Source organism: Wyeomyia smithii, chromosome 1, assembly GCF_029784165.1.
Source record: "Wyeomyia smithii strain HCP4-BCI-WySm-NY-G18 chromosome 1, ASM2978416v1, whole genome shotgun sequence".
NCBI classification, from domain to species: domain Eukaryota; kingdom Metazoa; phylum Arthropoda; class Insecta; order Diptera; family Culicidae; genus Wyeomyia; species Wyeomyia smithii.
The window spans coordinates 31,274,960-31,302,292 of NC_073694.1; the positions used below are offsets into that span (position 1 = coordinate 31,274,960).

Sequence of the window (27,333 nt, forward strand, 5' to 3'; positions counted from 1 at the left end):
GATGGATGACTTTCACTATACTACAAAATTTATTCTATTTCTAATTTTTATGATATTTTTCGATATAAACTTTACATCTCACTTCAGAAGGTCTACACATTTACACCCGTGAAGCATAATCGAGAGCTATCTATCACAGTCCACCCGAGGCCTTCATCATCAATCAACCTTGGGCTGTGGTGAGTACTTGTGGTCGGTACTCAAGCTTTCTGGAGTTGTTGCTGCTGCTGCTCCATTTTGCTTTTCAGCAAGCCACGACAGATAAGCAGCCCAATCAATGCGAGCGGAATGAGCAGCACGAAGACAAAAGTTAGCGCAACGCCTGCTTGTCGAGCGGCATACTCTGGTTCACCTGTTTTTTATTTTGAGGTTGAAAAAAATGTGGTTGAACTTTTATGATAGAAAAAATAAAACAATACACAGCTCTCAACGGGCATTGTCTGCGCTGAAAATGAAACCATAAATATTATTTTTAGGGTATGTTAGTACAGTAGACAGTGTAGGACATTGAGTTAGTTTTATTGATTTCACCATTTACGCTTATCATAAAATACACACTGTTGGCCTTATCGCTAGGAAAAAAAAACATGTTATCTACTTGAGCTGTACGCGACTAACTGTAGAAACGAAAATAAGATGACGGAATCAGTGATGTCGAAAAAATACCTGACTGCTCCCTCTATCTGAGGTTTTGTAGCAATATGGCTTTGTCAAGGATAGTTAAAAGTTAGACCTCGGTCGATCGGCTGTCCAGGCGGGCTGGAAGGCCTACGTTCTGAACGAGGGGCTGGTTGCTGCTTTGTCCACCGTAGAAAGTGCTGTTGGGTTGGGTAGTTGTGGGAAATTCACCGGGTCGTCTTTGATTGACCGGCGAGGGTTCCTCAGTGGCAAAACTACTGTTACGATCGATTCCACTGAAAGTTGGACTGTAGGCTCCGTACGCGCGCGTCGGAGACTCGGTCGGCGGTGGTGGATAAGTATTTTCTTCATCGTCACTGAACATCGAAGGCCCCGCGGCCGCTCCGTTTTCTGTTCCGGTAGTTAGTCTCCGTCGACCTAGTTGTTTTTGATCAGCCATATTCTTATATTGGAATTCATTTACAACTTTATCTCTATATTCACCTCCTTCCGAGGACGTGATGTCTTCTTCATCCAGGTCCATCTTCTTTGGCTCGAATTGTATGTCGGGCTTGCCTTCCAACGGTTCGTGGGTTTTGTAGGTAGCGTCGTACCGGCGGACCTTCTTGATCGTGTTGTCATCATATTCGCTACCGTCACTGTTCAGGTTGCGCAGTGTTGCGCGCGAACCCGACCGAGACGGGAGTGGCATACGCCAGTCCGGATCGTCCTTCAACTTGCGCTTACGGAAGCAATAGACTCCACAGACAATACACATAATCAACGGTATCATTACAGCTAGGACAATGCCCGTTGTGATCCAGGCGGTACGACGGGCATAGAATACCTTGCCTAGATGGGCAGAGAAATCTCCGGTTAGATATGTTCCCTAACGCTCGAAAGCCCGGAACGTCGAGCGGTACTTACGTAGACATTCGGTGAATCCATACTCCGGAATATCCCATTGACCGTTCTCACGGCAGACACGTCGTGCGTCACCTATCAGGAAGAATCCTTCGTTGCACTCGAATGACACCCGAGCGCCCGGTGTGAACATAAAGTTCGACTTGCGCCCGAATCGAGGAGTTTCCAATATTCCGCATGATATTATCCGCCTAAAAAGATTGTATTAAAGTAGAACATAGTAGAATTATGTAGTGGTCAACTCACTCATTGTTTATAGTCTGTATGTTAATGGCACTGGCGTGATAGTTTTTGGTGAAATGTGCCATTTCCCGATTCAGTGTCATTCCGAAGTCATACCGACACTGGTAGCTTTCACCGCAGAGTTCCTCCGCCCGTTCTATGTCATGTGTTCGATTCGGCGGCAGGAACTCTCTCGGTTCGCGCCGGAACTCCGGCAAGAACGTAGCGTTTGCGAAGTAACTGGACGTCCGTCCGAATTCTCGTGTGAAAAGTGCCTGCCCAACCCCTTCCTGTTCTCGATCTGACAGCATCCCTGTTAAAAAAAGAACGATTTTATTTTATTCTTTTTTCAAAAGTGCTCATGCTTACAATGCATTGCAAAGTTGTTGTGTATATCTCCGAAGTGATTCAAATTGGGCGCTATAACGGTTCCATCCGGACGAACCAAATCATCGGCCATATTCCAGCTCCAGTTGCCGAAAAGTCCTCGCGTTTTATTCTGAAAAATACATTCTTTTACCATTCACCATACAGTGAGGATAGTAGGATAAAGCATACTATGAAACTCCAAGGAGTGTAAACTCTCGCTGTCATAAATCCGTTATTCTCCACCACCTCTACGCCGACTCCTGACGAAAACATGATCACAACTTCCGACTGGTTCAGAATGTACGTCGGAGTGTACACGGTAACTCCATGGAAATGCTGGAACTTCAAACTCTGTCTGTCGAAGTAAATTCGCCGCTGATCGGCGAAAACATCCAGCCGATATCTCCACTGGGCGTACTGCGGTCGTAGCCGTACTTCAATAATCGTAGAAGTGTTACCCCGGGCAGCGATCGATGTTAAATGTGTTGCCATAACCGGTCCGTGGATGTTACGTGGAACCTGTTCGAAACGACCCTGAACGTCGATACGTTCCTGGCCATTGTTGCCGCGTAGAAGCACGAATTCACCCATTCCGTTGAAGGTGTACTGCAGCCCATCGAACGTCACAACGTGAGGATCACCGAAGACGGCAGCGACAGCCGGCGATTGATAAGCAATACAGTCCTGAGAAGGTCGTCGTTCGAATCGGAACGTTTCACATCCGACAGCTTGTTCATCCTGCCACATACAGCACGAGTAATACGGACGTACGTCGTGGAACCAAGTGGACAAGGTGGGCACTTTGTTAGCTTCATTCCACGGCATCTGGCCAATGTTGTGATTACGGCGTGGTCGTGATCCCCACATTTGATCGTACGAAAGCATCAAGTAGCCGTTACGATCGTAGCAGCACTGCTGCTCGGAACCCTGGGCCGACGGTTGTCCTGACCGCATACAGTGGATCGCTCCCCGGTGATGCAAACAGGTTGGGTTCGTATCTCGATCGCAGTCGGGATCCGGCAGATAGCGGCCTTTATCGTAGATTGCGTGTTCCATCATGCAGGGACAGATCGGCAGCTCATGGGCGAAGTTGCGCAGGAAGCGATCGGTCATCAGCCAATTGTCACACAGCGCTCTCGGCCAATTTCTACCGTGGATTCGTTCCCACTGGGGTCCGAAGTACCAACCTAGAGGGATCGGTTTAGACCATAGAACGCTGCAATTAAAAATATGATGTAAACAATTTGTCACTTCCGTAATTGTTAAACAACTTACGGTGAAATTGCCAGTCCGTTGAACTGCTCTGGGTTGGTTAGGTTGATCTGAATGAATCCGAACTGCATGTCCACGGTGCGTGGATTATCTCGAAGTCTGTAGTTTGCAGGAGCAATCGTGTATGATCCAGTGTTTGTCAGTTGTGCCTCAAGCATATCGATGTATTCCAATTCCGGTCTGAAATGATGAGAATGAATTAATAGTGACTAACTTTTGAGTCGATCACTAATAAGACTCACCGAATAGTCGCCTCGCGGTATCCCCAAAGCGAAATCTGTACGTTAGCATTCAAGTTGGTTGTCAAATTGTACCGATTCCAGGTGATTCTAATTTCCGACGGACTGCGTCGATGGACGTCATCCGACTCGAAGAAGATCCGATCTGTTGCCGTCGCTGGGGTTTCGACAAAGTAGCGTCCTCGCCACTTGAACCGTTCTACGCCAACCGAAATCTCGAAGCGAATGTATCCTTGCGCCTTCAGGAACGGCTGAACGCAGATGGCACGATTCGTGTCCACCACCGTTCCGATAACCTCCTCCGTGTCGAACCGGCAAGCAACGCGATCGTTGGGCATGAAGCAAGGTCCAGTAATGTTCACCACCGTTCCTCCTAACATGTTTCCTGACTCCGGGGCGAACACTAACGGCAAATGTGCGGCGTCTATATCCTTGTTGCAGGTACCAAGCATAATGCGTTCATCTAGACGGAAGATGTGCCTTCCGGGGAAACCGTTCGCCCAACCGCGTCCTGTCAAGTCACGCAACACTGAAGCCTGGCTGTACGGTTTGTACTCATACGCCTGTGTACCGTTTCCTGCGTTGAATCCGATCTACAAAAATCCTTTGATTAGTATCCACCGAGAATCCTCACTTAGAGTAACTTACGAAAGCAGGAACACCACCCTCTCCACCAGTTGTATCACCACCCGCTTCAGTGTGTGATGACCAATTAATGATTGCGTAGTTAAAGATTGCGTATGTGTACACTTCATCAGTAGCGAGAATCATTTGGAAACTATTCGTCTAAAATGTTTCGAAAATTTAACCTTATTTCCAATATTCCTTCTTAAGCTACCGACAAATTTTACCTTAAACAAAGAGTTATCAATCCCCCCAGCGAAGCTCATATTCTTCCAGGTCGTGATGATGACGTGCTTCGGAATGAAGGTGTCCGAACCGACCACTCCTTCCCGTATATCCCACATTGCCCGCTCGCGCATTTCAACTCCCGGTCGGTCGGTTCGGGTCTGTAAATCACGCTCCATCCGGAAGTAAACCCCGGGGGAACGCTGATCGATATCGGTGTCGTAGATTCGACCGATACGGCATTTGGAGAAAAATATTCCAATAAAGGACGGATCGTTACGGCGGGGCCAATCCTTGATTGGGAACGACAGCGGGTAAGTGTAGTGCTCCGGTGGGTCGGAAAATTCGAGAAAACCGTTCATCGACACTCGGGTGTAGTTGAAACGGAAACCGTAGAACGGAAGCTGGAAGTTGAAGTTCTTGTGCACCTGCGGCATTGAGGCATGAATGTCACGCTGCAGATCGCCAATATTCTCCGGTCCACCGCGGTCGTAGAATGGGTAGAAGAATTGCCGGCGAAGTTCCGCCAGTCGGGCGGATGTGATGGTGTACGCCGTGCCGTCTTTTTGGAAGTTGGGTGGGTCCTTCGGCTGAACGCGGTTCATTGGATCTGGTCGAACGAGTGAGAAATTGGCATGAGTTGTATTGAATTGCTGCTGAATAATCATCGCTGGGTTCTCAGAATGTAATCAGTCTGGGAGATAACTGGCTATCTATAAGGTTGTGTGAGTCATACACAGGTTGCGTGCGTTTGTTGGTTATTTAGTGGGTAGACTCATTGACATATTATCTTAAAAACTAATAGTAGTAGTAATACTATTTCACAATTACTTGCAACACTATTTTTATTCATTTGCTTGGACGATAAATAGTTTCAAATGGTCTCACTGGAAATAGTAGGTACACTCATTACATAGGCCCATATTACAGAAGACGAGACGAGCAACTCAACTCGCCCGCAGGCGAGCAAAATGTTGTATTAGGGAACACAAGTGAAGCTTGGCTGGTGTGGTGACAGCTGAGTGACAGACGAGCTACTCGTCTAAAATCCCGCCGGCTCGCCATCTGTAATACCAACAATGTTCAGACGAGTAACTCGCCGCTCGCCTCATCTTTTGTAAAAGGGGCCATAGTTTTACGATGAATTGTAAACCTGCCACATTTTCTTGACTGAGACGTTTACTCAATAAACACTTAGACATTTTTTATTTCAAACAGCGTAATTCAAAATTCCGTGTAAAAACTGTTTAAAAAATCAGGGTGTACATCTATTTTATCGAACACAATATTTTGAATGTTGTGAAGATGTTTCCAGTGCGTGTTTCGTGATTTTTCGCATGCAGTACCACGGTCAAAATCTGGGTCTATGAGATTAAACGGGGACGATCGCCTACAAAGAAAATGAAGATAGTGCCATTCACTGGTCAAGTTATGGCAACGGTTTTCTTGCATGCGCATGAGATAACTATTCATTATATTTAAAAAAGGGAAAAAAACAATCAACGCTGAGGATTTTGCGAAATCACTGGAGCATTTTCATTATGAAATCATGAAAAAAGACCATTTTTGTAAAGAAAAAATTACTCATTAAGAAAATACACTAGTTCACACCTTTTAGTTACATTTAGTTTCCTCGCATGGAGGTTTTGCTTTCAAACTTTTCTTGTAAAAAAGCAAAAACTCATCAATTGTGATGGTAGTTGTAGTAACCGCGGATGGTGGGTGTATCCATAAAACAAAAATTTTGAGAATTGCTTATTGAAGGCTTGTTAATCAGACTCGTAGGAAATTATTGAACTGTCTTCTTCATAAATGATTTTTGGAAATGATATCAACTGATCAAAAACCGGTTCACTTCGGCTTGCTGTCTTAAAAAAAAACAAGATTGCAATCAGTACCAAAAAAGGTAAACAAAGCGTAAAACGTAAACGATTCGATTCAATCTATTCCCAATTGATTCGATTGGGTGACACTGATGTGTTGGGTTGAGTATTTGTTTCGAACCGTTTGTGTTTTTTTGAAGTAAGGTGAAGATGTTTTATCTGGCAAAAACACATACCTTCCATACGTATGCATGTGTGATTTGAATTTCACCTGTTTTAGTTACCACTTCTATACTTTTCCTTTTACTTATTCTAAAATCAAGATTGGATGAAAACACAGAAATGATAAATACCAGAAAATATTCAACAAGACAGATATTAAACGAAAGGAAAAATAGTTACAAAGACACAAATGACACAAATGTGTTATGGATTTATCGAAATTCTTATATTTTATCAAAAAAATAAATAATTTTCACCCATTTTGATATGATTTAATGAGTTAAGAATAAATAAAAAAGGGATCAAAAAGAGGCTAAAAATTAGTTAAAAAAAGGACAAAAGAGGGTTTTTGGCAAAAATAAGTACTACACATTACACTTTTTATCCACTTTCACTATTTAATTCTATCACTTTTAGTGATAGAATTAAATAGTGAAAGTTGATAAAAAGTATAATGTGTAGTGTAAATATTCTATCAAAATGCTCGAACAGAAGTTAATAAAAAAAAGTAGTTAAAAGTCTTGTTGATAACAGGTTTAAACGGTGAGAAAATGTCAATCTAGCGACAAAAGGTGTCAAAAAATAAATTCAATATTACTTAAAATAAACCAAAAAATGGGCGTTAAAACTGGGTAAAAAACTGAACTAAGTTAAGCTTAAAATGTGCCGAAAAAAAAATTATCTGAGCCAGACCAAAATTAAAAATATATTAAAAAATGAACCAGGAAATGAATATCAAATGTGCCAAAACTGGATGAAAAATCAAACAAAACTAAGCTTGAAATAAAAAGTGATTAAAAGTGGGTAAAACCAAAATTAAAAATTAAACTAGAAAATGGGTATAAAATGTGCCAAGACGGGATCAAAAACCAAACTAAACTAAGCTTGAAAAGTACCGAAAAGTATTCTCAGAATAAGACAAAAAAGATCTGAATCAGACAAAAAAATTGTTAAAAGTAGATCAAAATTGCTTCAGAAAATCTAAAATTTATTGTGTTAAAAATGAGTAAAAAACTTAAAACCTGTTGAGAAGGTCAAAGGAAAATTTTTGGGAACGAAAGAAGGCTCAAAGCTGGCCGAAAAATGTGAAAAAATGTCCTAAATTCAGAAAATGACAACGAGCCAAAATTGTATCAAAGCTATGTTTGAATGCGTCAAGCAAAATATGTTCAAAAGAAACAAAACAAAATAAATCGAAATGGCTGCAAATAAATGAAAAATGTGTCACACAAGTACCGAAAATGCAACAAGAAGTGTCAATTCACCAAAAAAAATGAAATCGGCTAAAAAATTGTAAAAAAAACTAGTCAAGACTTAAAATAAAAAAGTTGTCAAAAATGTCTGCAAATGCTATTCAACACTAACAAAAAAGTTACAAAATGAATAAATAATGTTGCCGAAAATAGGGAAAAATTTACCATATATTTCACTTAAGGCAGAAACAGGCAAAAGTCGTTGTAAAAATTGAAACTTTTTCGAAGGAATTATTTATTTTTACCTATTTTGATCTATTGTGTTAAAAATAAGTTAGAAAAATATAAAAAGGAGTCGAAATTGAGCCAAAATTCAACAAAGAGTCGATCAGAAATGGGAATTTTCGGAATCAATAGATCAGTTTAAAACAAAAAAGCCTTCAAAATCATGCGTTCTATCAAAAAGAAAATATGTAAGAAAATTTTATCGAAAAAAAAACTGCCCGAAGTGTCAAAACCGACGAAAATATGTTTATGTTGTTGTTGTTGTAATATGTTTGAATGTGCCAAATAAACCAAAAGTGTCAAATTAAAGAGGTAAAAAAATAACCAAAATGACAGAAATAAGTGTTGCAAATTTAAAAAAGTTATATTTAAACAATAGAAAAAAGTATCAAAAAAATTATAAAAAGTAATTATTGTTCGCCTGTTTTAATCCATTGGCGTAAAAAATGGGTCAAAAATGGGCCATAATTTAGCTAAACGTCGGTCAAAAGTAAGAAACTTGAAAGTCTTATCAAAAATATGTTGAAAATGTGATAAAATGCTATCAGCAACAAAAAGTGAAAGTGAAAGCAAAAAATTGAAAAATTAGTTAAAAAATGAGACAGAAGATATGGAATGTGTCAAACTGGATGAAAAACGAACAGAACTAAGCTTGAAAAGTACGGAGAGGATTCCCAGTATAAGACAAGCGCTTGAAAGTCTTGTCAAAAATATGTTAAAAAGGTGATAAAATGTTACTAGCAACAAAAAGAGAAAGTGAAAGCAAAAAAATTGAAAAATCGTTAAAAAATGAGACAGAAGATGGGTATAGAATGTGTCAAAACTGAATGAAAAACCGAACAACTAAAAAGTGTTGAAAAGAATTACCAACTAAAACAAGCACTCAAAAGTCTTGTCAAAAATATGTTGAAAATGTTATCGGTGACAAAAAGTGGGTAAAACCAAAATAAAAATTAAGTTAAAAATTGAACCAGAAAATGGGTATAAAACTGGATCAAAAACCAAACAAAACTAAGCTTGAAAAGTGGCGAAAAGTATTACCAGAATTAGACAAAAAAGTGTAAAAAAATCTTAAAATGGTTCAACATGGTTTAAAAATGAGTGAACAATGTGGTGAAAACTGGCTAAAAATCGTTTACAAGTTAAGAGGATTTTGTGACAACGGAAAACCAGTCCGAAGTGTCCGAAAAACGTATAAAATTGTGGCTTGAATGTGTCAGAAACGTACCTAAATCGTGTCGAAAATATATTCAAATGTGCTAAATAAATAAAAAATGCCAAAAATATGAAAAAAGGGAGTATATGTAAAATTTTAATTAAAAATTAGCCGAAAGGGGGTGAGAAATACTCTCCCAGCTGGTCTCGAGGTACGATGCTGGCCTAACAAGCCAGTCGTCGTAGGTTCGAGTCTCGGCTTGGGAGAGGCTGTTAGTGTCAGTAGGATCGTAGCGCTAGCCCCGCAATTGTCCTGTACACCTAACAGCTGGCTGCGAAGTCCGTGTATAATAAACAGAAGGTCGAGTTCCGATACGAAATGTAGCACCAAGACTATGCTTTTTGGGGTGAGAAATGTGTCAGAAATGGAAGAATTTTTGTCAGAAGAGAATCGAAAAAGTATTGCAAACGTTGCCAATACAAAAAAAATGTTGGGAAATAGATAAACCCTCTCCCGCTCACAAGGTTTACCATTAAAATTTATAGCTCCACGAGAAAATTCAAACTGAACACTTTGTAGACTAACTAAAATTACTGTCAACTGTAGTATTTTGAAGAAAATGCCCAGTGATGCTCTGAGGCAGCATATAAAAGTTTAAGGAACAATCGTAAGCACAATAAACTATTTTATGTCAAGATATGATGATTATAATGCTTGGTGCTTTAGAGTCACCATGAGCGGGAAAGGGAAAAGAAAACTAAAACTAAATCTTAATTTGTCACATAAGTAATGAAAATGCAACAAGAAGCAGGCTTGTAAACGGTCAACACTTTCATTTCATTCGCTTCATTAGTGTGCGTCGCAGTAGGCTCTCGCTTGTAAATGTAGAACAACCATCGGCTCTCGCACACAAAACAAACGGTAGAATAACATTCGCGCAAAGCAGCGATGCACACTGTCATTCGTTTGGCGATGCTATTTAGTTATTTGTCTGCTCGATTCTATTTCCTTTGAGAAATCTTGTTGTAAGATCAATAATGTAAATAATTTTTAAAATCTCCGCGTCATTCTCATTTCTAGAAAAAAAAAATACAAAATACGATTGGGAAATACGTCGTGCTGGCAAATACTTGTTTGACATCTTTGTTCAAGAATGTATTAAGATAGTGAGCCTAGGCATTTGAAGTAGGAGAGGACAATTATCGCAGTGAAAAACTGTTCTTCCTTGACCATTCACAAGCCTGACAAGAAGTGTTACATTACCTGAAAATAAGTTAAATTGACTGAAAATGGGTAAAAAATCAGTCAAGATCAGAAATATTTGCCAGCAAAATGCTTCCAATAAGTTGTCAATAATGGTCTAAAGCATGTTAAAAAAACAATGTCACAAAAATTCAGGCAAAATGGATAGGAAACTAGGAAACTAGCCAACGATAACTTAAAATGAGTCTTAAATAAGCCAAAAATGAACTAAACCAGGTTAAAAATATATAAACATAAATAAAAAATTTAGCAAAAATAAATCAAAATAAGTTTAAAAGGGGCCAAATAGATCGATTGTAAGTCGGAATCGACCAAAAATAAGTGGAAAACAACATAGCGACATTGGACTGCAGGCGCTTTTTGTTTCTCAGTTTTTCCAGGTGATATCCATACATCGTAAAACTTTTCCACTTCAGAGATAATTCGCTAGCGAAACGTAGATGCTAATAGGATTAAGGTTTGCTAATCTTAATCCTAAGATAACCCTAACGTTTATAAACCAAATCTTTCTATGTGAATATTGAAAATCGCTAAATCAGCAATTCAGTGTGATATGTTATGTTGCTCAGTAAGTTCCAGAATTCAAGAATTTTTGTTAAATTATTATTATCAGGCTTTCATGATAGATCAATTTCAAGCGTGATTGAGCGGGTCTAGGGTTAAATAATTGCGCAACAGTAAATGCGATGACTGGCTTCATTGCCATCTATAAGGCTGTCATTGAATTCCAGTTTTGCCTTTTCCTCACCTTTGGGTGTTATCATTCCTCAAACATTGCTAAACACTCGAGTACCCAAGAAAAAACATATCAACGCTTATTCGGCATGATATCACCATACAAATAAAGCATACCTAGCCCGCCAACACCTAATCTAATCAATATATGAGAAATAAACCAACCAACCAGCAAACGTAACGCTCGATTGCGACAGGTGAATATTCAGGGCATGGTGGAACCGTATCTACCACCAGCACATAAGTTCGATAAGATAACACGTGGATCACATTCTGAGAACAGGTACCTAAGTTGCGAATCACAAATGCAGTAATATTCTTCCATGTAATTTAGAGAAAAAAAATACTTACCAGACCAATCATAGTTTGAATCATATGTATCCAAGTTGGACAGGAAGTCGTCATAGTTGTAATACTTTCCCTTTCTAGTTTTAACGGAACTTGCGGGATCCACTTCAACGGCATCTTCATCCACCTTGGTGTCTTCATCGTCTGGATCCTCACTTTCAGTAGCTTCTTCGTTCACTTCCTGCGACACTGGAGCGGCTTGCGTGTCTTGTTCCACATTTTCCGCCGATAGTTCGACTGTTTCACTTTCGCCCTCGGCAACATCCTCTTCCGCGTACACAGGAACTGTCCTTTCCAGCACAGCTACTGCTGCCAGCAGTAGCAGAGCAAACTTCCAACGCATTTCGCACAATTATTAGTAACTTTCACTTTATTTCACCTTTTGGCATTTATCACTGATCACTAGTTGAAAAAAAATTAGTCACACCTGTGCTTATCTTATCACTATCATTCCGGCCAACGGAACCGTGCGTACGGGAGTCCGTTTCGTTTCTGTCCGGTCGGGGCGTTGTCTGATCGTAGACTGAGCGTTCGGGGTTCGTGCAATACCCGGTTGAGTTCCTCGAGTTTTGCTGATTCGCGGTTCAACTGATAAGATAAACTTTTTAGTACAAGTGAATCTGCGTCGGTAAGGTGCGCGAGTTGAGTATCCTCTTACTGTAGCATACCTTTCAACAGGTGTAGGAGTGCTAGGGTTTTGCTGTGTTCCTGTTCGATTACAGGTTCTGTATCGGAACTGTACGAATGTAATTGGACTGGGTTGATAATAATAGCGATTCGATAGTGAGTCACGAAGCTTTATTCCGAGAATGGGATATGAGTGAACCCATCATCGCATTTCGATTTATGTGAAATCCTTTACAGGTCTTGTTACTATTTCTTTGATAGAAGTTTAAGCAACAATACCCTTCTTTAAACACGGAAGACATATAAACGTTTTCGGTGGAAGAGTTTCGAACTTCCTCAACTGAAAATCTTTGCACGGTTACACTAAATCAACAGTCATCAACACTGGACAAATTCGGATAATCGTTGAGAGTATTTTTTTCCAAAGCTACAGTTTTTAGATGAAGAATGTTTTTATTTTTGCTATTCTATTCACTGCTTTCAAGCTTCCCCAACCTTCCGTTGGGGGAGTTTTTTACACAATTCCATACGTCTACGGTAAAGATTTAGATTGCAGCAGCAGTAAGACGTTTAGCTGTCTGTGTTAAACTGAATTCTATTTTGCCCTACGCATGCCTATTGTTAGCTGGAAATGATTGTCGGATAAAAAATCGAAACATTCACATAAAAACATCATACAACGAAGAAAAGAAAACAAAAATCAACATATCCCCGAATGGCAACAAGTTAACATAACCTCTTATTTCACAACAACGCTTACGTAGTTCTGCTCTGCTGTTTTTTCTTCTAGAAATAGTTTTAGAGTTTTACGCATCATCTACACTTTATTGCACTTTGCACAACTGCGTTAAGATGCATTACTGACTCTTTTTTACGCAGTGCCACAACATCAACTACTACTACTAAGAAGCGTTACTTTGACGGCTTTGGCTGTTATAGTTAATCTTGATTGATTTTTAATCTATGAATGTGAATCTGGATAAATCGTATTTATTATCTTTGGCCCATCGTATGTACAATACTGTCAGTTTTACTGGGAAAAATAATTACCTATCATTTTTGTTTGCTCTGATTCTCCTCTACTTTTCTAGATCCTACAGAGTGCGATTTTGGGAAAAATATCTGATTCTCTCACTGTTAGTTTTTCCTGCTTTCGGTAGAATTTGGTTTAGATTTAATACTCCACGAAGATGATGATGACGATGATGATGATTATGCTCTTTGTAGTTTGTTTTTCTTTTGTGACGGGAAGAGAAGGGTTTTACTTCTCGGAAGCTTTACCGGAAGTTTCAGCCAAAGGTGCAGCACCCTTCGGTGCTTCTCCGTTGCTGCTGGAAGTTTTACGGGTGAGAAACCAACACTTCATTGGTTCCGGTTTGCCCTTCATAACCACTGGTCCCCGGTACTCCAGATGAAAGGAGGGATCATGATTGACGGGCTCGCAGAGCAATCTGAAAGAGGAAAGTGTATTGTTAGCCACAAATCGTCAGTTTATTCAATTTGCGAAAGGTAAACTTAGGAAAGGTCGAAAGAGAAATTGATCTTGAATTATGATTGAGCTAAATAGCTTACTACAAAAAGAAAGACCCCACAGTGTTCTCAAAATTCTAAGGAAATGCTTTCAAATATCAGAAAGATCAAAAAAGAAAGTTAAGGATCAGAAATGACCAAAATAGGAAGAAATCACTAGTCAATTCTAAACCCAGCGAAAGGTTTTTAGAAGCTTTCGAAAACAACGTAAATCCAGTTCCAAATTAAGAAATTCCACAACAGAAACAGAAAATATTCCCAAGTTAAGGTCAAAATAGTTGAGAGGGTTTCCGCGGGCTGAAAAGCCAAATTAAAGAAAGCCTATTTTTATATGAAAAATTTTTTGACCACTTTTAAAGGCCAGAAAAGATAAAAAAAAAGATAACAATCCTAAATTCTGCTGAGTATGGTTGAAAAGTACTTTCACAGGTCGGAAATGTACATGGTTTCTTAAGACAGAATAGCAAAAAAGAATTACAGGTTTTTCTTTACGCGCAGAAATACCGCATAAAAACCACGTTAATTCGAAAATTGAAAAAATCGCGGTGGTTTAAAAACCGCGTGAGTTAAAAATCTGCGTGAGTTAAAAATCCGCGTAAAGTAAATCACTTAAAGAGGTTTAAGAAAAAAAAAACCGAAATCGTCCTCTATGACTGTCATTCACATTCTGGATCTTTCGGAGACCGGGTTTTTTTTGACTAAGTCTATTGCTCAATTAACGCTTTCCAACTCGCGGTTATTCGAAAATCTTCGTGAATTTTTAGAATTAACGCGGTAACGCGTAAAAAACCGCGGAAATGTTCTAATATAAAGGTTATGAATTGCTTTAACATAACAATACATAACATTACAAGTTTTTTTTTTTGCGAAATGAGTCACTTTATTTCACCAATGTACATAGACCTCTCTGACTTCATATAAATATTCACTGGAATCCTCGAATCGTTTCTGAACAGAATGGTCTATGTACACAATCCTGGTAAATGACAAAGAAAATGACAGTAACTCGTATAAAATGGCTAGTGTCACATGCTATATGATACATATAGCATGTAACATGTAAGATGTCACGTGTAACACAACATGTTACATATTACATAATATTTAACATGTTACATTTTTCGTGTCACATTATGTGTAACATGTCCGTTGCCACAGCTATGGCCGCTATCCGCTGCAGTGCTGTTGCTGCTAAGTGGCCGTTCAATAATTACGTAAGCAAAGTGGAAGGGAGGGGGGTTGTGCAATTTTCTTACGCTGTCTTACAGGGGAGGGATGGGGGTGAATTGATTATCTTACGTAAGAAAAACATTGTTGATGCAGCTGTTCATATAACCATGTTTATGAAAGTGCGGACGGTAAAATTCATAAAAACAAAATTATGGAAGGACGATTAACTCGAATTAAAGACAGAACCAAGTATTGTGCGTGCATCAGGATGATAAAAATCTATACATAGTATATATAGTAAGATCTTACTAGGGGGAGGGGGTTATCAAAAAATCTTACGATATCTTACAAGGGGGGGAGGGGGGTTTGAAAAAATGGGAAAAACATGCTTACGTAATTAATGAACGGCCCCTAAGGGAGGACTGCTGTTGCCGCTGTCTAGAATTATTATGAGCGGCTTCGGCTGAAACAGGCTCTAATATAGGTCAAATAGCACATTTCAAATTGCAAGGTATATGATTCTGTCGACTGTGCTCGGGAAGCAATCATTTAGCGACCAATCAGAGGTCTAATTTTTCGTTTTGACCAGGCTTGATAATTTTCAATAGTACAAAAGTTCAAATAATAAAATTATAATTTTCTGCATTTGGGAAGAATCTTAGAAGATTTTTCAATCTATTGCTGCAAGAACGAAGGAAATCTACCGAAAACTAACCGATTTATTAGCATTTGAAATTGGACATATTATTCATTTTTTAATTTAACTATTATAGAGTTATTCACTTTTTCCAGTTTTCGGTAAGGTTTGCCTTTAACGAGATCTAAATAGCAGGAGAAGTGTGATAGTTAGTTCAATTCTGTTGGTTCCCTTGGAGGCTGAGAAAATTTCGTGCTCGATTGTGTCTTAAAAACGTCGAATAAGAGAGGAAATGAAGCACTTAGAGAGGAACAAATGTAAAATCAAATGTTCTTTGATAACTAAACTGCAGTTTTCTCTCTAAAATGGGTGAGAAACGAGGGTTTTGTTGTTAACCAAATTATTTAACTATTTTAGTTTAGCTGCTTTTTCACTTTAAAATCACTAAGGGGCCCCACGTGGACACCTTGGGGGGGGGGGGGGGTTGTGGGATGTCCACGGTCCTTACGAAAAAAAAGGATTTATATCGGCATTTGTCCCAGGGGTGGTGGGGGTGGGGGCTAATAATCGTTACAAATCTGCCCATCTACGTGGTATGAGGATGGCCCCTAAGCTGCAGCTACATTTAGTATAGTAATATTCACAATTTCACTGCTTCACTGAAAACCCCCACCCTGAATGGCAACCACTGACAGGGCACCTTGTATTTGACTTCCCCCACGAAGGAAGTGAGCTCTGAGGTGAAGGTCATTTCACACACCAAGTTCTCCAAAAAGGTGCTGCTGTGGCTGACAATCAGCGAGAAGGGGATTTCAAAGCCACTCTTCTTTCTGACTAGACTGGCCGTAAAAGAGGAAATTTAAAGTACGGAGTTCCTACCGAAGGTTGCGTTGTTCATCATGAAATACTCTGAGAGCGAAGACGCGGTGTTATGGCCAGATCTGGCGTCGGCCTACTACTCGAAGCGATCGTTGGCTGAATATCGATGCGATACGCGGCGCACCCACTCAACATCCCCCAGCTGCGTCCTATGGAGAATTCCTAGGCAAACCTGAAGCGTAAGATCTACTTCAACAATTTTGTAGCGAAAACTGTGTAGAAATTGATGAATAAAACGGAGAAAGAACTCAATAACATGCCTGTGTGTTCGTCCGCCATTACGAATGTTCTGGTTGACTGCCGGAAGGTAGCTCGCGAGGGCTTGGATTTGGTTTTGCAAGTAAGCTAATATCATTACCTTATATGGGAAATTAATCAAACTCAATTCTCTGTCTGAGTTTGTTGTATCACCATCCTTAAAAAATCATTTTTTTAATGCAAACCTCTCTGCAAATAATGTAGTGGCCCTGAGAATATTCAAAATAACACATGGGATCAATTTAGGACCATCTAGGAGCGATTTAAGGTCCCCAGATATCATTTTAGTTCTGGAAATACTCCTGTTAGATGGGATTCGGCCATTTTTGGTAGTTTACCAGTAACATCAAAATGGCTTCTGGGGAGGATTTTTCCCGATTACAGAAATGTTCATTGCTTTGGTTATTTATGCTGTTTTCCAGAAACCGGAAGTCACCATCTTGAACTTCAAATTGGCATCTGGAGTTGACTTTTGGTCTGTACTGCCCCTGTTTACATAGTTGACGTAACAACCAACACCATCATTGCAAGAAAAACGCGTTTTTGTTATTTCAACCCAAATAATTATTTTGAGATCCAATTTCAACAAAATAGTCTGTCAATTTTATAAAGATTGGTGTTTGAATAGAGGCCCCGTGGATTATACGAGTCTGCCCATGGTAATTAATCCAGAAAAACTGCTACGCCAGTTTATGCGAATAAACATGCATTTTTCTCACAGATTGTTCGCATAGCTTGGCGTAAAAACTCGACTACTTCCCACTCTGCCTCGCAGTTGAATTAGTTTTATCAATCGTGTTTCGGTCAAACGTCAGTTATTGTCCATCGGCAGTTTCAATTAGACAAATACGCACAAACACACATACAAACCCACACACATACACACACAAACACATGCACAAAAACTTACATTTACGCTAAGGTGGGTAATCGTTACAAGGAAAAATGCAAACTTGACAGCACAGAGCCAGAAAAAACTTTTTTTTGTTCAATTTAAACCCCCAGACAATGCTAAACCTGTCGAATATGGATTACTCGTGCCTCTGATTGGTGCATTACATATGCATGTACATGAATTTGTATGAAAATTAGTATAGGAAAACTTTTACGCATGTTTCTTCCTAGAGAGCTATCGATCAATCCACTTCCGGTAGTGTCAGGATTGTTTGGGGCCCCAAATAGAACCATAAAAACGTTCTGGCAAATCGATTGAATTTACCACCGTAATATACACACACGTTTTAATTATTCAATCTGATGCAAATATCCACTAGTAGGGGGAAAGGACACGGTGACTTTAGACCTTTCAGAGGCTGAGTGTTTGTAAAAATATGTATATACAATACAAGAATTCAATCCCCCTTTCCCCTTTTCCCCTTTCCATGGAATATTTGTCGAACTAAACGACTTTACTTAGATAAACAGACAGTAGTTAGACAGTCGAGTAAAACGACTCAACATAGACAATTGCACCTTGTATGGAGTGACGCCAGTTTTTGCAACCAATTGGCAGTTACGCCAAGAAGTTTTTCCAATATTTCTCAAAAGTTTCAGAACAAAATAGTTTTCTTTTCATTTGTAGTGTATGTATCTTAGGGAAAGGAAGCTGAATCAACGAAAAAGTGCATTTTGGTCATTTTGGCTCTTACGTCAACCATGTAAACAGGGGCAGTGTAGGCATCATCTAGATTCCAGAAACACCGATATTAGGTGGAGGCACAAGAGGTCACCATCTTGGATTTAAAAATGGCTTCTGGAGACGATTTCTGGCCTCTGTATTATCCCGATTACGGATTTTGGTAATTTTGGCTATTTTTTAGAAATCGGTAGTCACTTTTTTGAACTTCAAAATGACGTCTGAAATTGATTTCCGGTTTCTGAGCTTCATATTGGTTCCGGAAATATTCATACTGGATGGTATTCGGCTGTTTTAGGTTTTTTTGTGTAGAAATCACCACCGTGGAAGTCAAAACGGCATCTGGGGTCGATTTCTCGCCTCTGGATATCATCGTGGTTCTAAAAATACCCATTGGGGGTGTGGCAAAGCTACCGATTTTCCAGAACCAAGTTTTTTTATTCTATTTGGGGCCTCAAACAATCCTTAACTTACTGGAGGTCTAGTGGTTTTGTCTCCGTTTGGCGCGTTGCATTTCAAATTTGTATGGGAAACCTTCTATTTTGCTTTCTAAAGAGCTCAGTTATGCTTTAATAATGTACAACATTCCGTTTCAGTATATTAGTTTAGATGTTTAACAACTTTGCCGAAGACACTAAAAAGCTAGGATGTTCCTAAAAATGTTAGAGCAGTTGAGTTCGTCGAACTAAATGCTGAAAACAACACTGCCAGTGTACCGGAGTCAAGTTACCATTTAAAGTCATAAAACGAATGCCTTAGGCCATTCTGAAATCTCCAGAATGGAAATACACTGAATTCTGTTTTTACGCGACTTTTTTTACGTGATTTTATTTTACGCGATTTTTTATGCGATTTCTCGAAATTACGCGATTTTTTTTACGCGATTTTCTTGAAATTACGCGATGTGTGACATGGGAAATATTGTTTATGAGCCAATATGTAACACACACACACAAACATACACACACATACACATACACATACATAAACATACATACACACACACACTTACCACATAGCGAAAGGTTTTGTAACGACGCGATCTTTTTTACGCGATTTGCTCCATATTACGCGATTTGTTCGAAATTACGCGATTTTTATTTACGCGATTCTTTTTTTGCGCGCACGTATCAATCGCGTAAAAAGAGAATCCAGTGTCGGAAAAGCTTGCGAGTGAATTTTTGAAACATTAAACATTCAAATGCCAAATTTTCATTGCTATAGTAATTTAATTTAACAAACAGCCTTTTGTCGTTTCAATTAAGTATTCTATTTAGCCTCAAAAGGACAGTTTGTTGTTTAATTTTATGTCGGATATGATACTGATCGCATCACTGTGCTATCCCCGACAGGGGGAAAAGGCACTCTTCTGATGACACAATGCAAAGCTTTTTTCGCTGAAAATTTGACGGCCGATAGGCTTTGATTGCCAGTATCCCAAAATCGGTTGTGTATTGTTCGAATACGGCAGAGCTTTTCACTGGAGTAAGCGCTGGCCAATGCACCCTCCGCTGCCCCTGCTACTGCTGCTGCTAAGTTAGGACTGCCCTAGTCGCTATCCGGAACTAATATGACTGGTTTAGGCAGAAGCATGCTCTCATATATGTTGGGTGTTGCATATTGCTGAAGAAAATGAAAATTTAGTATATGCTGAAACATGAAAATGAAGTCAAATTTATGACCGTTCCAACATTCAAAATTAAGTGTAATGAATGAACTCTTCAATTAGGTATTTTATTGGTCTTCAAAAAGACGGCCATTTGCGACCGTGCTAGGGAAGCAAGCACTAAGCGACCAATCAGACGTCGAATTCTGCGTTTTGATAAGGTTTGACAATTTCAATCAACATTTTCCTGCATTTAGGCGGATGTATGCATAATTTTCCGATCGATTGCTGCAAGAATGAAGGAATTAGTTAAAAACAAATCGACAAATTTCGTCGGTAGGTATGTGATAGGCTAGAAAAGGACGTAGCTCTACGTCAAAAAAAAAAAAAAACTCGAAAGCGATCCCGCTTTGACTTGGAAACGCCGGAAATGCTTTTAGAGGTCAGATTTTTGCCTTTCTCCCAGAAAGGTATAGAAATCACTGAAAAAACTAAGGTTATAAAAGTGCTCCAAAGGGCCGAATGTCGTATATCACTCGACTCAGTTCGACGGGCTGAGCATTTCCTGTATGTGTGAGTGTGTGTGTATGTGTGTGTGTGTGTGTAACGCTCTCCCAGTCTCACTCGATTTTCTCAGAGACGGCTGGACCGATTTCAATGAAATTAATTGCAAATGACAGGTCTATTTGCCCCATAAGACCCTATTGAATTTTATTGTAATCGGATTTCTAGTTTAGAGGTTATGTATCAAAATGTAAAAATCACGAAAGATCAATATCTCAGAAACTACGCAACCGATTTAAACAAAATTAATTTCAAATGAACGGGCTATCTAAAAAAAACCAACAATAAACAATATCGCACGCTAGCCTGGGGGGCTAATGCGGTCTCGATCAACTAGATTAGTTGAGAGAATTCGTTATCGATATTGTTTTCGGCACATTTTGCATGTTGTAGGATAAGTACAACGATACATCGTGCCCCAGTGCTGAGTCGAGAAAATTTCCAGCTCGAAAAGATCCTCGACCTGATCGGGAATCGAACCCGATATCACAACCGTGTGGGAGAGCTAGCCGACCGACATCGCTAACCACAGAACCACCAGGACCACAGCTAAAAAACACTTAACTTTTGAATTTCATTAAGATTGAACATGTGGTTCAAAAGTTATGGAAAGAAACGTTTTCTCGAGACTATTGAATCTCACTCATGTTTCTCAGAGATGGCTGGACCGATTTTCATAAAATCGGTGTCAAATGGAAGGTCTAGTTGCCCCATAAGACCCTATTGATTTTTTTGCAATCGGGCTATTACTTTACCTGTTATGTTTAAAAATGTGAAATCCAGCTATGAAAAGTAAAATATTTACAAGACTACTTAAACTCACTCATTTTTCTCAGAGATGGCTGAACCGATTTTCACTAAATTAGTGTCAGATGAGAGGTCCAGCTGCCTCATAACACCTTATTGAATTTAACTGTAATCGGACTGTAACTTCGTCTGTGATGTATCGAAATATGAAAATCACGAAACTTCATTATCTCAGAATCTACACAACCGATTTTAACAATATTGATATCAGATGAACGGGCTAGTTAAGGGTTAAATGATAAATTATGATTAAACAAGTGGTTTCATAATTCGGCTGCTCTATTGGTTCCCATTTCATTCGATTATAATCGAACTTAAGCAACCGTTACATATTAAATCTCTAAAGTCTATTATCTCAAAGATTACACGACTTATTCAATGTAACTAGCGTCATACGAACGAGTTACCTCTTAAACTTACAAACAACTAACTTCATAACAACTTGATATGTGGTTCAAAAGTTATGGAACGAAAAGAAATTCAAAGACTATTTAAAACTATACTTGCTTTGATCAATATACGTGGACTCAACATAATTTAAATGCGGTTTCGTACTATTTGAACGTTCCCGGTATCGCTCGTGATGAAATTGTTCGAAATTAAGAGTCATTTCGTTTATTTCGCTATTTTTTAAGCACTAACATTACGTCAAATTTCATATTTTATACTTCAATAAGTTTTGTGTCCTGTCTCTCGTCGCGTTCCGTGAGTGGATTAATTTAGGTTTTTTCAAATTAATTACGGAATTGTTAAACATATTATTTCTTTACAGCATACCATATTAAAACACATAAATTTTAAGATAGCTTTGGTTATCGTGTAATTTATTTAGTCGAATTTCAATTATTTTTCGACGAGCTTTTATGACCTATTAACACAAATTGTTACGTTTCAGTCTATATAGATTCTTTCGACCATCTTTATAAAACAAAAATTTAAAGATAATACCAATTTATTTGCTATACAATTCAATAAACTAAAAAAATCACTGATTATCGTATATAGTCCAATCGATTTGTCAGAAAGATTTTTTATGGTTGTTCAGAGGAGTTAAAAGATTGTCTTGAGAGTTAAAAGGCAGTGGCAAGCCAATTTTTAGCGTTCATGGCCAATGTTGACGTGATTTAGTGTGCACATTTCAAGATTGCATGGTTAACTATTTCAAATTTTTCGACCATCTGTTCTCAGATAGACGAAAGTTGTTTAACCTGTCTCCATATCAAGTGTATCTCCCATCAGTTTGTATTTTCAATAACGATTAAATCCACGCCAAAGAAAACGTGAACTGCAACTTGCTTGAACTGTTTTCGTCCCGTGTCTGTATGAACAACATTTTTTTTTGTTGTTGTGAAGGAAGCCATCGAAGGAGCCGAACAAGCGTATAATCTGAAATGTACACTTTCCACATGCACCCGCACGAAATACGGCGGGAGGTGAGACTGGAAAACGTCAGCCCTTTATTGGGGAAAAAGGGAATCGATTGCTGTCGTCCTAGCAGCAGCAGCAGCACTAGGCTTCGGACAAAGGTAATTAAAGTTTTCCTTTCAGTTCTTCCCCGACACTCAAACTTAGTCGTTCCGCTCTGATCCTAGAATGCGTGTTCATGCTGCATCGATAGATATAATTTTCTTTAATAATGCGATTCTTAGAATAGTTATCTAATTTTCCTCTGGGGTTAACAAGCAAGGAAACGGAACGGGAATTAATATAGGTAAAACTTCTTCATTCGGGAAACTTGTTCTTATAACGAGAGCAACAAAAAAATGGAATACGTTTTCGATGTGTTTTTCGAGGAGTCGTTTTTGGTTATGGAACGGAGTGGTCTGAAATCGCGTAGCGGTCGACGGGACGTGATTGACCACTTGAACGCGGTGATCTCTGGGTGCGTGCAGGGCCGAGAGACTGCCAGCGTGCAGCTGGCGGTCAGTTTGGCCGTCAAATCGGCCATTGATTACCATCGGAAGATGAAAAGTGATAATTTCGCAATATGCATGATGGGTAAGTATCACAATGTGCTCTACATAGCCGTGAGGATCGCTTGGGACTGGAGCCTGGAGGATTCAGAAGTGATCGGGTGTTTGCTGGGTAGTTTAGTTCGAACTTATTGGTTGTTCAGTTCTGATTTTAACCTCACTTGTAGAGGAGATCTATGCGTGCGAAAAAACTTTTGAAAGGATTTTTCTGGGAGCCCTGTTCGGATCGACTGCACCACATTTCATCGCGGGCTGGAAGAGTGACTTTAACGACCAGGACGAGAATCTGCGAGCCTTGGTGTTTTTTCTACACCATGCAGGGCGAAACAAGTCGTGCTTCCCAAGTTACTCATACGCTTACCATGATATACTACCCAAAAAGTAGGTTGGAAACTTGTCTTGAAAATGTAATAGGCTCAAATTGTTGTTTTATGTTTGTTCCAGATTCATAGACATTCCCATTGAATCTTGTGGGAAAGCGGCCCCTCTACGGGTGGCCATTCAAGCGTCAGCTCCGGATATTCTCATGATCCTACTGCGGTAAGTAAACTGCCCAAATGTGCAGTATCTGTATTAAAAAGTTTTTTGTTTGTTTTAGTCATGGAGCCGATCCGAACCCCGATGATGGCGGAGCTTCTCCGATCATTAGCATTCTGGACAAACTGCTCGATTATGAAAACCGTGCCTATCCGTATCAATTAATTTCATGCCTAGAGCTGCTGCTCCGTTGCAACGCAATGGTTGAGCTTCCTTATAAGCCACATCTTTTCCACGCACGCAGGGAAATGTTCGAGATAAAGTATGCAGTACTGCTGGCAGACAAGGTTATCCCACCGAATCAGTTCTTCGGAGTTCCTCCACTGAAAGCAATATGTCGTTGCCATGTGCGCAATCAGCTGCGAAACTGCTTCCAGCTGCCACGTGGAATCAACAAGTTACTTGTTCCCAGAAAAATTAAAAAATACCTTGACCTGCTGGATTGATCCAGGTCAGTCATGAGGAACCACTTACTTATAGGTCGTTTCGCTGATGTTGATCTTCCCATGAACACCAGTAGTCTCCGTTCGACTCGTCAGGTTGACCGTGTTTCCGAACAAACAATAACGCGGCATCCGATTTCCTATCACCCCCGTTACGACCTCTCCCGAGTGGATACCGATTGTAATTTTCTGTTCAATAAATGTCAAAAAAATTGCGTAGCAATTCAAAGTAGTTGGTTTTAATTTGTTCGTAACTTACCAAAGACTCGGAACCCATTTTAACATTCCGCGCCATATCCATCATATCGAGGGCCAACCGGGCAATGCATTTGGCGTGGTTCTCGCACTCATCCGGTAGCCCCGACACGGCCATATACTTATCACCCACAGTTTCTACCTTATAGATGTTGGAGTTACTCTTCGAGTCCGTCAGCTCATCGAAAATCGTGTACAGCTCGTTAAGCATCTTGACAATTTTCATCGCACCCTCGGCATCCGTGTTGGCAGCACAGTACTGCCCGAATCCTACAACGCCGGAGAACATTAGCGTAACAGAATCGTACCGCTTGGGCGCTACCGGCCGCTGGTGCCGAAGCTCATTGGCGACCGTTTTCGGGAGTACCGAGTACAGCAGTCGGTCCGTTTTTTGCTTTTCACTCTCCAGATCCCGGTAGGTTTGCTGGAGTCGATCTGTCAATATTTCCAGGTTGGTCGTCAGTTTGTATTCGGCTTCGAACTTTTCGGAGAGTAGCACCAGATCGCGGGAAGCATCGTGGAGGGGGATGTCGGAGATGTGAAGGCCTTTCCTGTAGTGAAAAAAAATCAAGTATAACTTCCTACTAATTTTTTAAATTGATTCAATCGAAATACTTAGTCAAATCATCCAAGTTCATCACACTTGGATAGCACTGGAAAAGAATCAGGTCCGACTCCGGAATGTACATCATTTGACCCTATAAAAAAGGTTTTTTTTTTTTTTTTGAAAAAATTCTTCATTCTTTTGAAAAAAATCTTCAAACTTACTTTCAGCCTCAGATATCGCTCACTGATGGACATCACACCGGCCTTGGTCTTGAGCACGTAGATGGTGTTGATGTGAGCCAAAATGTTCCCGAAGCTAAGCTGCAGGTGCGGTCGAATCGCTTCGAAAATCGTCATCAGCGGGCAGTTTGTTTCGGAAATCCTGCGGGAAGGTTAGGTTATGTGATCAGTTTCAGTTAGTACCATAGGGAAGCCATAGCGGTGCTTCTCTTCATTTTTTTCTAGTTCACCTACTTCGGTATAACACGGGACACCGATTTTCCTGCTTGTACGATAGTTAAATCACGGTTAAACATCAGGTGGAACGGAAACGCCTTACAGAACGTGGTGGGGGAAATCATCGGCTCTGGAAATGATGAGTACATTAATTTCGATTGTCATTTTTCGTTACACAACTTTATGGGGAATGGTGGGTTTACTTTTTTCTATCAGAATACACTCAAATGCGATTTATTTATATGTTGGTAGTATTTAGTCTTTTCAATACTTTTATTTTTGTTTAGTTTGTTTACTTTTTGAACTTATTCAGTGAAATTAATTGCTTGAATTAACCAGCGAATCCACTCACCTTTCGCTACCAGCTGAAAATCTGCCTGTTGCTCCCTTTCCTCGCTTCGCCGGGTTGGCGTTTTAGGGCCCGAGATCTCCGTTATCAGAAACTGTATGTGATCGGAGCGTTCCACCGGTTCCGATGCGCTGGCGTTTCTGGGGTTCGCCGCTTTCGTTGCCTTCGCCGCCGGGGGCTGATTGCTATCACAATTATTGGTTTCGTTACTACTAGTGGTCATCGTTTGGCTATCATCGAAAAACAGTCTACTATTGCTTCCGTTTTGACTACTACTTAAGCTAGCTTTATTGCCGTTGCAAAACGTAGCTTCGGTTCGGGATGCAAGCGTTGTCGAGCTTTTGGAGGTGGCTAAATCCAGCATTGGGGGGTTAACAGATAGGAGGAAAGAAATACAGAGAGGAAAACTACGTGTTAGTACTACCGTACGAGTAGAAGACGTCACCGGATTCAACCTACTATTCAGTCTATGCGATAGATAAGATTCACCGTACGTTTTCGACAGCAGTATTCGTTTACATAACCCTAAATTTGCTAATTCAGGCACAGCCGGATCGACCGAAGTAATTACAGGAACTGGCTTTTCGGCTGTTGTTGTTGTTGTTGCTGCAGGAGGAGAGACAGGTTTCGGCTTGTCTTCCACCTTTGCCGAGGAAACGTTGATTGGGTCACCTTTTCGTAGGATGATCTTACACTCTACATCTACTCCGTGTAGCTTCGAGGCCACGGCTTTTACTATTCCTATTACTATGTGCTCCAGCCCGGGCCGTTCCGAGTAGTAGTGCAGCACCAGTTGACCGTCCGTTTCGGTGCACCGAAACGAGGGAGCCCGCATTCCCGGATACAGCGTTCCCAGATGATCGTGCAAGGCATCTAAGTTCTGTAGGAAATCTCGTGGCGTAGCGCCTAGCACCTGGAGAATTTTGTCGTAACCTGAGTCTTGACAAAACTCGAAAAATGTCTTACCGAACAATTCCAGTATGTCGCCAGCGGGAATGTCTGCGGATATAGGGTTGATACCTGTGTGTGGGGCCAAAATAAAAAACGATTGAACTTACTTAGGATGTCCACTGCGGCTTCTATCAGATTGTACGTGATGTCGTCTTCGTAGATTTGGCGAACCAAGAATTGGCCCTCCATGTTGACCTGAGCTTTCTTTCTGAAAATGTGCAAATTGTGGATGACACGAGAAATAGAACCAATTAGTTCTGGTTGTGATCCTTATTTTCGTCATACTAAGAAAAGTTGGTCGTATTGAAGTCACTCGACACCTTCATATAGCGAATGAGCAGTTTCTATCAAACATGATCCAAAAGTCATCCATTTTTCGACCGATACCAATTACTTTGATTAGAAGGTAATTTTTTAGCCTTTAGCTTTGATAGAAAATTGATTGCGTCATATTGTAGAAAAACGCTGAATAAAATTTCTCTCCCTCCCAAAAAAGTCACGCACACCGTGACGTTCTTCACTTGAAACGACTGCGTCTTAACTATACCCGTAAAGAATGCTCATTAGAGGGCAAACACAATTAAAAAGGTC

At 40.0% G+C, this 27,333-nt stretch overlaps 3 protein-coding genes across 5 annotated transcripts in view; 1 reads left to right on the forward strand and 2 right to left on the reverse strand.

The window, feature by feature from the left end:
- Positions 1 to 500: 500 nt before the first annotated feature.
- Positions 501 to 12,036, reverse strand: LOC129724787 (protein mesh). Of its 2 annotated transcripts, XM_055679962.1 has the most exons (11): positions 11,522 to 12,036; positions 4,496 to 5,103; positions 4,293 to 4,430; positions 3,648 to 4,237; positions 3,409 to 3,585; positions 2,323 to 3,349; positions 2,134 to 2,263; positions 1,789 to 2,077; positions 1,546 to 1,733; positions 1,123 to 1,470; positions 501 to 1,056 (listed from the first exon to the last, which is right to left on the reverse strand). In XM_055679962.1, exons 1-11 carry the CDS (start codon positions 11,859 to 11,861, stop codon positions 728 to 730), a joined length of 4,164 nt encoding a protein of 1,387 aa, XP_055535937.1. In that variant the 5' UTR covers positions 11,862 to 12,036; the 3' UTR covers positions 501 to 727. The 2 variants fall into 2 exon arrangements, with proteins under 2 accessions (XP_055535937.1, XP_055535927.1); XM_055679952.1 differs by having other exon boundaries at positions 501 to 1,470.
- Positions 12,037 to 12,573: 537 nt separating this feature from the next.
- LOC129724810 (guanylate cyclase soluble subunit beta-1) overlaps positions 12,574 to 27,333 on the reverse strand; it is a 50,179-nt gene continuing 35,419 nt past the window's right edge. The window contains exons 3-11 of one of the 2 annotated variants that reach the window (XM_055680009.1): positions 26,850 to 26,950; positions 26,286 to 26,790; positions 25,795 to 25,976; positions 25,461 to 25,572; positions 25,209 to 25,368; positions 25,056 to 25,138; positions 24,445 to 24,991; positions 24,217 to 24,374; positions 12,574 to 13,596 (exon numbers count right to left, since the gene is read on the reverse strand). In XM_055680009.1, coding sequence (XP_055535984.1) covers positions 13,407 to 13,596; positions 24,217 to 24,374; positions 24,445 to 24,991; positions 25,056 to 25,138; positions 25,209 to 25,368; positions 25,461 to 25,572; positions 25,795 to 25,976; positions 26,286 to 26,790; positions 26,850 to 26,950 — 2,038 coding nt within the window. In that variant the 3' untranslated portion in view covers positions 12,574 to 13,406. Of the gene's footprint in view, positions 13,597 to 24,216; positions 24,375 to 24,444; positions 24,992 to 25,055; positions 25,139 to 25,208; positions 25,369 to 25,460; positions 25,573 to 25,794; positions 26,143 to 26,250; positions 26,791 to 26,849; positions 26,951 to 27,333 lie in introns of both variants that reach the window. The other variant, XM_055680000.1, reaches the window with a different exon arrangement.
- Positions 22,760 to 24,414, forward strand: LOC129724872 (uncharacterized). Its single transcript, XM_055680140.1, has 4 exons — positions 22,760 to 23,317; positions 23,373 to 23,586; positions 23,650 to 23,745; positions 23,804 to 24,414. The coding sequence occupies exons 1-4, from the start codon at positions 22,996 to 22,998 to the stop codon at positions 24,186 to 24,188; spliced, it is 1,017 nt and encodes a 338-aa protein (XP_055536115.1). The 5' UTR covers positions 22,760 to 22,995; the 3' UTR covers positions 24,189 to 24,414.